The sequence below is a fragment of the Hibiscus syriacus genome, unplaced genomic scaffold (assembly GCF_006381635.1).
Source record: "Hibiscus syriacus cultivar Baekdansim isolate YM2019G1 unplaced genomic scaffold, ASM638163v2 tig00112399_pilon, whole genome shotgun sequence".
NCBI lineage: Eukaryota > Viridiplantae > Streptophyta > Magnoliopsida > Malvales > Malvaceae > Hibiscus > Hibiscus syriacus.
This window is the reverse complement of record NW_024063321.1, coordinates 481951-494839: the sequence shown is the minus strand read 5'-3', so window position 1 is coordinate 494839 and position 12889 is coordinate 481951. Positions and strand designations below refer to the sequence as shown.

Sequence of the window (12889 nt, the reverse complement as noted above, 5' to 3'; positions counted from 1 at the left end):
AAAAAAATATTTTAAAAAGTAAGTTATAAAATTTGAACTAATTAATTAAATATATTTGTTTTTTAAAATAATTAAAATATAAAAATAATCGGAATAAAAAGATTATATTAAAATTAATCAAATAGTTTAGACAAAATGATATATATAAAAAGATATCATTGTCATTAGTAAAAAATAGACATTATTAACAATAACATATAATGTATATTTTTTAGTAAAATTATTGATATTCAATTTATTAATTGACCGATCCAGATTGGATAATGTAAAGACTCAATATGAGGGTGATCATTCTAACCTAATTTAAACTATCCACAAAAAAATAAAATTTGAATGTGTGTTCTTACTTTAAGGATTTAGTGCCTGTCACATTAGACCAATTAGTTGTTGTTAATATAAAACATATACAATAATAATTATTCGTTGATAAAATGGCATCAATGTAACTTAATCTTGAAACATCTTTGATGATTACAATGTAATACCCTAAATATCGGGTCGGTGAACATAATAAAAAGATTTAAAATTTGGAGGATTAAATTGAATAAATGGTAAAGTACAAGAAATGAATTGGGAAAACTGTGTTTAAGACTAATTAGTAAGAATGGAAGAATGGAAGGGCAATTTAGTCTTTTAGAATGAATAAATTTAATATTCATTTTTATGGGGATATTTAATAAGGTTGGAAAAGGGAAAATGGTAAAAAAAACTGGCAAACTTGGTTCTATTCTCCTTCTTCTCGTTGTCCCCGTTCTCCCCATAGTCAAAGGTAAGATTTCTTCAAGTTGGTTTTTCCTTTAGTTTATGGGTTGATTTTGAAACCTTAAGTGATATAGAGGCTTAAGGAAAGTTTAAGAATGATTAAAACTAAGTGATTAGTGAATTATTTGAGATTTAAGAAAATGGGTTTTTGAGTGATATGATGAAATATGAGTTTTTATTGAGGTTTACAAATAAATTTGACTTGTCAAAGAAGTAAATGAGATATTAGAAGCCTTGGATGTGATTAAAAAACATCTACGAAAAAGTAGTGTGATTATTGGTTTGGAGTGTTCTTTAGAGATTTTAGATGCTATACGAAGATTAATTAAGAAAAATTAGTTGGGGTTTAGTGATGATGAGTTTAATGGTATTGTTGGAGGTAAAAGTAAGAGAATTAAATGAAATTTGGGTAAAAATCGAAATGAAAAATGAAAAATCTGGAAAGGGTATCGGTACTGGAAGAACAATACCAATACTATAGGTTTAAATTGGAGGAATGAGGATGAACACGATGAACAGTATCGATATTGATGCAAGTAGTATCGATACTAAAGTAGATTATCGGTATTAAGAGGAAAGTATCGATATCATTATTGAAAAATTGATTTCAGAATGCTAAAATGGTATCGATACTGAAGGGAGTATCGGTACCATAGTATAGAATTATCGATTCCATAGTAGGGGTACCGATACTATTGAGCCTGAAATTTTTAGATAGGATGGATTTTAATAGAAATTGAAAATAATAGTACTTTTGAGTATTATTAAAAATATAAATGTTAGAGAGTATACTAACATTTGTATGGTATGTGTAATTATGTATGCTTGTGTAGATCGTAATCAAGCTCCTGAGTCAAGCAAGAAAAAGGGTAAGGATAAAGTTGCCGAATAGTCAGACATCATTAAAGCTTACTAGTGAGGCATATCAGGTTAGTGCAATTATTGTACTTATATGAGATGAGGAAGACTCGTGACGAGTCAACCACGAATGTTTTGTTGAAAGTATGTTTTATAATATTTTAATATATTTTCATAATGTTTATGGGAATGATATTTTGAATAAGTTTTAGATTATGAATTGTTCTAAAATGAATAGATGAACGTTGATGTTGTTCAATGGTTATCGTTATTGCAGAAATAAATGTTTAAATTTGTGAATTTGACTTAAAAGCCCATTGTATGTGCATTGAGAGTCATAGGTGCATTAAGCCATACTTCGTGTATGATGGTATAGATAGATTTTGTTTAATGCATAATGATGCATTTTCGTATCAGTACTATGTGTACTTTTGGCACTATATGTGTAATCATGGTATTCATAATGAGTTTGTGAATTACCATTTCGATATACAATTATGTATATAAGTTATCAATCGATTTTGTTTAATGCATAACGGTGCATTTTCGGCACTAAATGTGCAACCCATGGTATTCATAATGCGTTTATGAATGACCATTTCGACACTATGTGTGTAATCCATGGAATTCATAATGAGTTTGTGAATTTTCATTTCGACACTTCCTGTGCAATACATGTACCTTGCATTCTCATTTGACATACATTGAGCAAAATAAAGGATAATTGGAAAATTATTGATAGATAAGTATGTTGGGCATACTAAAATAGTTCAATGACTATGTGAAGGAAACTTGGGTTACTATAATAATTTTAATTATTATTATGAATTATACGATTTGGTTCGTATTTTGATAGTCATGATGTACTTGTGTATGAATTTCACTTCATTTATATTTTTATATCTCACTAAGTAAATACTTAGCGTGTGTTGATTTCACGCGTAGGTTATAGCAAAGACTAGCAGGGTAAGAAGTATCGCAGAGATCATCAATCCAAGGTTGACTCATCAGTAACTGTAGGACCATTGTGTCTACTTTGATAATTAGATGACATGTATTTGTAACATCCCAAACTACGGGGTTAGTGACCAAATTGTAAAATTTCAGAATTTGGTGATTAAAGTAGAATAGTTCAATAGTTCAATGATTTATGTGGAGATATTTCCTGAAAGTTGTTAGTAATTATTAAAAGATTTAAAGGGCAAAATGGTCATTTGACTTGGAAATTATAATTAAATGATATATAGGCATGTGGGATAAGGATGAGGAGATATTTTCTCCACTTCATCTTCTTCTTCTTCATCATCATACGAGAGAAAGAGAGAGTCAAGCTTGCAAAGGTAAGTTTTCGAATTTGTTGATTATTTGTTGATTTAAAGCTTGGGTTTTGATCATTAGATGATAACTAAGCTTAAGGAAAGCTTAAGTTATCTTAAAATCAAAAGATAAAGGAGTTATGACAGATTAAAGAAAATGGGTTTTGAAGTGAAATTTTGAATAGGAAGATTTAAATGAATTTGGAGGATGAATTTGACTTGTCATCTATGAGAATAAGAAGTTAGAAGTGTTAGAATTAAGTTTGGATAACATGGAAAATTTGGTATGATTATTGATTTCCGTATGAAAGATGGATTTTTGAGGTTAAAGATGAGATAAATGGATATAAATTAGTTTAAGTATGTATATTTGAGTTAAGAATATGAAAGGGAATGAAACATGAAGAATTTAAGTGATATAGTGAATTTTCGTGCATGAATAGTGATTTTCTGGGCAGGTGCATCGATGCACTATGATTTTGTATCGATGCACTAAGACAATTTTGAAGATGCATCGATGCATTAAGGGGTGCATCGATGCATGGGAATTTCGAAGCTATTCTGTGTACCGATGCACCCCTAGTGCATCGATACACCCCTAAAGGAAAACTGAATTTTGGGTTTATTAAATTAGCTCAAGTTATTAGTATTGAATTATAAGGTTTAGGCTTCTGAAATTCATCTCGAAAATTATATTTATGTAGATATTGAGCCCAAACAAAATTCATGAACAATCAAAGAATTAGGATCGAATCGAAGCAAGGCTAAGGTGAGTGCAATTTATTTTGTACTTAGGTTCTTGAACAAACATTGGCTTGCGATGAGCCAATGATGGAGTTACTATGGTAAGAAGTAACTTTTAATATGTTATGTGATTATTATGTGTGTTTTAGTATATAAAAATGAATATATATTCTTATATGTTACATGATTTACATGTTTATGTGAAAATGCATTAGTGATATATGTGATGTATTGGAAACATATGAGAACAAGAGATTATATGATTTGGATGATGTATGAATTCATATGAAAAGTGACATGAATTACATGAAAGTAAACTATGCGATTATATGCACATGTGATTTATGTGATATGCCATATGTGAAAATAAAATATGAACAAAGGAGAAATTTTATAACCCATATGAAACAAGCTATGTGATTCTATGCAAAGTGATATGAAATATGTGGCATATAAATATGCAACCCATGATATATGTTATATGATATGAACCTATGTGACCACGTGAGAAAGAATATATGTCTATGAGAAGGCATAAGAACAAAGTATAAGCTTTGCGACATATGAATATGAATCATATGGAAATGTTCTACGTGTAATTGAACTATGTGATGATATGATAAGTGATAAATATGAAAAATAATGCCAATGTTATATGATACGAGAGCTATAGGTATAGTTGGCATGCCAAGAGTAGAGGGTCTACGCGGTCCTTCGGGACAAATTCTACGTGGTCCTTCGGGAAGTATATGTATTCTTTGGAGCATGTATGAGGTCTTTTGAGACACTTACTTGATCCTTGGTATATGTATATGATTATTAAGGAATTTATATGTGGTCCTTATGGACAATCTTATATGGCACTACGGTGCATTTCTACGCGGTCCTTCGGGACAAATTCTACGTGGCACTTCGGTGCAAATTTATACGAGCTGTGGTGACAGCATAGTGCACAACCTTACAGTACTCACATACCTTCAGTTCTCACCAGTGTACCGTGGGCTAATAAAGAGACAATAACAAATACAATATATAAGATGCATATGCTTGTGGTGATATGAAAGGTATTGTGTGAATTATAGTATGCCATGTGTGTTCCTTTGTAAAATATATGTGTTCTACTATATGTATAGAAATGTTCAACATATGCTTATATGATCACAAGGAATTAGTAACAATAACATGAGTATTGAAAAGCATGTTAATGATATATGTTTTTATATGATATGATAATATTTGCATATGTATACCTTTTGTTTATATGAAATTATATATGGTTATAGTTTATGTTTTATATGCCTCACTAAGTCATCAACTTAGCGTGTGATTGTTTCACACGTAGGTTTGGAAAGCGGAAAGAGAAGTAAAGAGGAACAAGACAGGTCAGTTCTCCTTATCTAAGATCAGATCAGAAATGTAAATCGAGTTACATGTGTTTTGTAAGAAAGATTTTAGTTGGCATGTAATAATATAAAAGATTTGAATCCGATATGCTCTAATTGGTTTGTAAAATCATATGAATGAGTTTTCTAATGTTAAACGTATTTATGTAAATGTATAGTAATGAATGGTTAAGTTTTTACGAGTTTTATGTATGTTTTACGAAAACCACTGTAGCAGTGCATCGATGCATAAATTGGCTTCGAAATTTTGGTGCATCGATGCATGCACTGTAGAACTGTTCATTACTGTTCACGGTACTATTCATATAGTATTTTACTATTCATAAATACGTTTTTATCTTAAAATTTTATACCAAACACAATTGAACAATATATGATCATATTTTCTTAATATAAGTTCAAATGTTTTGATATTTTGTAAGAAAAATGTTTTGAAAAGTCAATGTGACATCTCGGACTCGTATTCGGGTCGGATACGGGTTGGGGTGTTACAGTATTGGACTTATAAAATGCTCTGAAATGTATTTGTCTTAGGTTATTGTAATATGTTATAACATTGAGATTATTTTATCTACTGAAAGTTAACAAGCTTTTATTTTTATTACATTAAAAGGTTTTATTAATGGAACAAAATTTTATGGGTTTACAAATAAAAAAATGTTTTTAAAAGTCATGTGACACCTATAACTTGTGTATGAAAATGTATATGGGGAATGGGTGTTACATACAATGCCTATCTTTAACACCCCAAATTTTGGGCTAGTAGTTTCAGGTTTACCCAAGAGGCATGTGGACCCCATGTATTTCATAATTTAAGTCGTTAGTGTAACACCCTCAATCCGTACCCGACCCGGATATGAATATGAAGTGTTACATTAACTTTTCAAAACAATTTATTTTGAGAGATGTATAAAAATTTAAACTCTGACTTGTATTTTAGTGGTGAAACCCTTATAATAAAATGTATATTAAAATGAAAGATGAAAATAAACATTCATTAATTTACATAGATACAAAAAGTATGAGTTTACAAAATATATCAAAGCATTTCAATTTAAACTTGCAGTACACGCCAACCATTTACAAATTTACAAGAACCTACATTTAAATTGTCTTGATCTGATCTTCGTGGGAGTATGTTATCCTCAATTAGCTTCAATCTTCTATTTTTTTCAAACCTACGTGTGAAACAATCACACGCTAAGTCGTTGACTTAGTGAGGCAAATACGAGTGAAATAAACTTTGCAAATGAAATTTTTATCTTTATTTCATAGAGACATTTCATAAGAGATTCAAATTGTTTTTCATAACAAGAATGTATACTTTTAAACATTGTTCGATTATTATATAACTTTGTTTTCAAATGCCCAATATATACTACTGAGAACTCTAGGTATTTGAGTACCTTGAGATTGTGCACTAATGCTGTCACCATAGTTCACATAATTTGCACCGAAATGCCACATATTTGTCTCGAAGGACCACATAGTTTTGTCCCGAATGACTACATAGAACCCTCGACTCTTGGCATGTCAACTATACCTATAATCCTCATAAATATACCTTGGGCTTTTAACCACATAATTATTTATTATTTCATTATTCAAAGCATATCTCGTTCACATAGGCACTTTCACCTAACCACATAATTATTATTTCATTATTCAATGTGAGCTTTTAACCACATGCGAAACTTGAATACTGATTTGTGTTTTGCAAAGAAGTACATTGATATAACTGGTTGTTCTGCATTAAGGGGATATTTGGTTCAAGGAATGTTAGATTCTCATAAGAATGGAATCCACATTTTCATGTTTGGTTGGTCGAGAATCTCATTCCCGGTAATGTTTTATTACCTATAGTAGATTTTTTGGTGTATATTACCGGGAATGTCATTACCTCCCTTTCCTTAGATATTGTTCGATTACCGACGTTTTGGACTAAAATTCCCTTAAAAAATTTCCAAAAATTTTATATGAAATCAGGGGTTAAAATAAAATTTTACCCTTTCATTAAACATTTTTATATTTTCAATTTTGTAATATATATATATATATATATATATATATATATATTTATGAATTTAAATTTTTTGAAGAAAATATATAAATATTTTCCAACTTGTTAAAAAACAAATATATAATAAGGATAATTTGGTCAATTATGCATTCCAATAATCTTTTATTCCTTTAACCAAATATGGTAATCTTACATCCCTGCTAAACCAACCAAACACAAAATACAACATTCTCAGTAATCATATTCATTGGTAATCTTACATTCCCACCGGTAATCTTACATTACCACAGGGTTGGAGATTGCTTGCTCTAATTTTGTCGGCTCAACAGCGATTTTTAGAGGCTGAGATAGTTACTGATGCTGCATTAGATGAGACTGGCAAATGGGAGCAAGGACCACTGCTCAGGCTGAAAGCAAAATTGAAGGTCTCCTAATCACGACCCATGGAAGCTATTGATACTTATCGTCACCTCCTTGCATTGGTTCAGGCCCAAAGAAAAGCACTTGATCCTATGAAAACTGATTCTCAGGTTCAAATCAAATTTTTTATTTCTTAATTTGTTTTAAGAATGTTTTGGGGTTGCTTTAGCCACATTTAATTGTCCCTAATGCAATATGTCAGCACTAGTAGTACCATGTTCCATAGGGTGTTACACCGCACTATTTTCCATAAAAATTTGGGCTCAGTGAATTACATTTTGTTGCTTGAATAATGAAGCAAGGTTCTGATTTTAAGGAAAGAATATGCTTATAACATCATTGTGCTTCAATGGTGTTACCAATTGAACACTATGTTAGTTTTGAGTTTCAAACATCAGAGCTTTGCATCAGGTTGTTAATTGTAAGCTCTCCCTTGAAACAATAGTGAAATGAGTTCACATAATTATCTCATGGAAGATGTTTTCCTATAGCAGATACCAGAACTAGTGCCCCTTTTAGACTTGTCAGGCAGTTGTGAGTGATATATGAGAGATGATGACATCGTTTGATAGAGGAGACAAATATGTTCGTTGAGGGATTAATTTATGCGGGACTTTCTTTTACGTTTTACGAGCTTGATTGTAATTTTTACAGAAATTTAGGCTAGTTTTAAATTTAAATTCATTTTTATTAGTATTTTATTTAATTTCTAAGCATTAGGTTTTAGTATTATATTTTTTATTTTCAGATCTAGTTAGCTTACAAATGTACCTTTTATTTTAGTTTTGTTTAGGTTTTGGACAATGAACATTTTGTGATACTGATTATTGAGATTTTCTCCTCTATGGATTCATTACGGCTTTCTGCCCTGATTCTTTGTGGTTTTTCTTTCCTAGTTCTTCTGTTTCTTCTCTAATTTTCACTGTTACTTACCAATTGTTTGTTTTTCTGATTTTCCATCAAATTTTCTACTTTCTATCTGAGCCACCTACTAGTTCTACATATAAGTTATACAATTATGAAATTACAATGCATTATATGTCTAGCAAGCCTAGAAATGAGTATGGTTTACTTTTGTTCGATGTATGAGACAAAGTCCTATTATAAGAATTAAGTTCTGACTTAATTCTGGATGCCTTACCTAATGGGGAAGGGAATAACAATTAGAGGTGTAAACGAGCCAAGTCGAGCTCAAATATTGTTGAGCTAGACTCGAACTCAAAACCATTTATAGTAAACTCGACTCAACTCGAAAACTCGCGAACTAAAAATTATCAAGCTCGACTCGAACTCGATATATATTATTAAAACTCGACTCAAACTCGAAAAGGTTCGAACTTAAAAAAATTTCAAGAGCTCGATTTAAACTCGAATCAGACTCGATTTAAACTCGAATCAGGCTCGATTTAAACACAAATCAAGCTTGAATCTTAGCCAAAAGGCCGAGAAAAGTATTTTTTGAGCTGCACAAGCCCACTTGTTTTATAAGTAGCTTATCCTATCAGCTTATAGTATCTCGACGATGTGGGATATGAAACACAAAAGAAAACACTTCCAAATATCTGCAAAAACCCAAGTCAGGCACAAGAACCCTCTCGTCTTTCTTCTCAGCCCCTGCAAAATATGAAACACTTCCAAATTTATGCAAAAAAGAACCCACATAAAATCATAAAAAAAACCTCTTATTATCCACTCAAAATTAATCAAAAAAGCCCCTATATCATATACATCAATGCATTCCTAAAGACTTAAGCCAGCTATGTATGTTCATGCATACCGGCAAGGTGTGTAGGCGATTAAAGAAGCCGAAGCAACCATGCTCCATCAAATTCCCTCCATAATGCGCTGTTTAAGCCTCACTTAGCAATCGTGTACCTTTTGAGTATCTATAATGGCCAACTGATGATGAAATTACAGGATCTACTGTACCATAATATATATAAATATATTCAATGAAGCTTCCTATCAGAAAGGCACAATTTATATTACAGTCTTAACCAACTTATGGTCCTATTTTCGTGTCTTCGAAGTGAAAGCAGTCGGCAACTGACTTCCATTCTGAGTAATATCGGCATGAGATGGGTCCTTAAACATTGGTCTCAACGGCGAAAGCAGTAGGGCAGCTTTCTCTCCTCTTTCTGCACCATGTAAGACCTGAAATTCGTAGTAATTTATCCTATAAGCAACCCCATAGATGAATAAGAATTCAGATGAAAGCACTAGATGAGATGCTGTAAAGTCAACCATCACAAATACTACAGACAAGCAGTTAACTACAAGTTTAATGAAATTAGCAACTCAACAGACCCCACATTCTCTTCCAAAAATAAAAGAACCTAACAGCCGATACCCAATTTTAAACAAACATGTTACAAGCAGTTCAAATCTCAGAGGAGGGTGTCATAAATTTTAATTGATTGATTACTTACTTTTTATTTTTCATCTCAGCTTGATATTGAAGGAACATTTTAGATATAGGTTTATTTCTTGGTAAAGATTCATGAAATCTTGGAATCAACAGCAGAACATAATGAAGCCTACCCATTGACATTAAAGGAACAAAAGGTAATCCCACAAACATGCAGTTGCAAGTGTTACCTCAGATGTGCAGAAGCATTCAGTTTCAAACATGCAATCTAGGGAAGATGGACGTGTTGCTGGAAATATTACACCTACTGTGGGGGAGCCTTCTAATAGGACATTAAAAGAGAATTCTGACCTCCAGACGGTGGAAGAGTGCAGTGAGGGCTTGGCTGTAGAAAGTCCTGGCCGACTAGGGGTAGCCCGTGCTTTAGAAATGAAGTATTAGTATTTTAGGACCTGTTATATTTGTAATCTTTTGATTTCGTCATTAATCAAGGTTTACGTTTTTATTATTTGGGTTGTTAATTTATTTTTATTTTATGTTTTGATCACCGTTTGTTTTGATAATAGACCTATTGATTGATTTGACCAAGTGTGATTTGTTAGTTTATTTACATATAAACCCTTGTTAATTTCATTAATTTTATTTTGCATAATTTGTATGTTATCTTCATGTGCATAACTTAACCCCTATCACACAAACGGATTAAGGGTTTAAGGTTTAGGGTGTAAGGTTTAGGGCTTAGGGTTTATAGTTTATGACTTACGATTAGGGGTTGGGATTTAGGGTTTATAATTTATAGTTTAAGGTTTAAGGTTTAAGGTTTAGGGTGTAATCTAACATGTGCTTAATTAAATGGGTTTTTAATTTTCTTTTAGTATCCTATCACATAATTAGATTAAGGGTTTAGGGTTTAGGGCTTAGAGCCTAGGGTTTATGGTTTAGGTTTTGGACTTAGGGTTTATAGTTTAGGGTATATGGTTTAAGTTTTGAACTTAGGATTTATAGTTTAGGGTTTAGGGTTTATGGTGTAATCTAACATGTGCTTAATTAAATGAGCTTTTATTTTTCTTTTAGTAATATACAATTTAACAATTGGACTTAAGTTGCTTAATTAAAAAAATTAAAAATTGAGGGTAGTTGTATTATAGAATTTTTAATATATTTTTAAAATTTTATAATTATAAATAATGTATTTTTAATATATTTTTTATAATGTAATTTTAAAAAATCTAAAATTATAATATAACATTTTTTTCGAGGTGCACACGAGCTTTTCGAGTCGACTATCTAGTAGCTCGTTTCGGCTCATTAAGAACTCGAGTCGAGTTCGAGCTCGAGTCGAGTTCATTCGATCCGAGTATTTATCGAGTCAAGATCGAGTCGATCTCGAGTAGCTCGTGATATGTCTCATCTCATTTACAGCCCTAATAACAATAGAGGATTGCGAGAAATTACCAGAAGGCCCCCTGCTTTTACTGATCTTATGGGGGAAAAATATGGATCCAAACAGAGGACAATTGGAAAAGTATGGGATCCAAACAATGCAATGTCATTCAATATGGATCCATTTAATGGGAAAAGGCTTAATTTGTCACTTTTGTTTTTAGTTAAAATGCTCTATATCGGAATTTGGTGACATTGCTCATCTCCTTCATGACAAAATTTTGGGTTAGGCCTAGCCCTTGAGAGGCTTAGTTGTGTTGTATCGAGTGTTGTAAATGTTTGATATTTTGGTTGTCGATTTTTCATTGCTTCTAAATCAATCTTTATTCTTTTTACTGATAGGTTGATGATAAAGTAAAAGAATTTGAAGTTCGGTACGGCCTTGCAACTCTGTACACTAATCTTTCACACTGGAAGGATGTGGAAGTATGTGTGCAAAAAGCCAGAGAAATGAAACAGTATTCTGCTGAACTGCTGAATACAGAAGGCAAGATTTTAAACCTTATTTTACTGAATGAACCTGCTTTTTTACCTCTACTTTCTACTTGTTAAGCTTATAGTGGAGTGCAATGTTCATTTTCTGAACAGGATTTTGTTAATGGTTGACTATATATATTTTTTAATTTTAGTTTTATTTGTATCACTGTTGTTTGTGTAGGAAATAAATTATTGATATTATAATTAAATTTAAGAAAGGAATACGTGTATAGAGTTTTAGCGAGAACTAAATGGGAGAAACTCCCGAATCCAGATATTATAATGGTATTAATAGTTTGTGTAACAATATTCCAGGTGTTATGCATGAAGAACGTGGAGAATTCCAACAAGCATTGTCTTCACATATGAATGCTGGCCTGCTAGACCCACATTTTGTACCGTCCAAGGTACGGATTGGTGCATTGTTGACCAAGATGGGGTTGATTGCTTTGCATGTGGCGAGAACTGTACTCTCAGATGCACTGAGGATCGAACCTACCAACCGTAAGGCTTGGTATCACCTAGGTATGGTACACAAGGATGATGGTCGCCTTTCGGAAGCCGTAGATTGCCTCCAGGCAGCATCGATGCTCGAAGAGTCGGACCCTGTTGAAAACTTCAGATCTATCCTTTGATCGGCGCCCATACCTTCCAGGTACTGGAATCTTATATATGCTTATATCCTCTAATATTTGCTGCAAAATCAACTAATGGAATGGTGACCAACATTCGCCTTCCCCCTACATCTGTCATGGGCAGCCTCGGGCACAGTCCAATGCGCAGACCATGACACATACAGGGCTCTTTGCACAGGCTTTCCTGTTTATTTAGTTAACGTCATGGGTGCCACAAATGAAGAGAGATCAAATGGAAATTGAAAGAACAATGAGATGAAAAAGAAGGAAATATTATAGCAGCAGATGTCTGGGGTTGAAAAATTATAGGAAATGTAGTAAGGGAAGTTCTCAAATGCTCCTATAATAGTGTTTTGCTTAGCATGCTTAATGACTATAATATATTTAATTCAAAAGATTTGTGTTATTTATTTTAGAGATCAAAGGATAAAGAGGGGGGAGAT

At 32.2% G+C, this 12889-nt stretch overlaps 1 protein-coding gene across 1 annotated transcript; it reads left to right on the top strand.

Annotated features, from left to right (window-relative positions):
- The first annotated feature begins 11741 nt into the window (after window positions 1-11741).
- On the top strand, window positions 11742-12608 carry LOC120179027 (protein NPG1-like). The gene is made up of 3 exons (XM_039184758.1): window positions 11742-11821; window positions 12127-12466; window positions 12571-12608. The coding sequence occupies exons 1-2, from the start codon at window positions 11785-11787 to the stop codon at window positions 12444-12446; spliced, it is 357 nt and encodes a 118-aa protein (XP_039040689.1). The 5' UTR covers window positions 11742-11784; the 3' UTR covers window positions 12447-12466; window positions 12571-12608.
- The last annotated feature ends 281 nt before the right edge of the window (window positions 12609-12889 follow it).

What these genes read in the sequence shown, in the direction of transcription:
- LOC120179027 (XM_039184758.1), top strand. Translation starts at nt 11,785, where the DNA reads ATGAAACAGTATTCTGCTGAACTGCTGAATACAGAAG. An exon ending in TGAACTGCTGAATACAGAAG is followed by an intron (nt 11,822 to 12,126) that starts GCAAGATTTTAA and finishes ACAATATTCCAG; the next exon opens with GTGTTATGCATGAAGAACGT.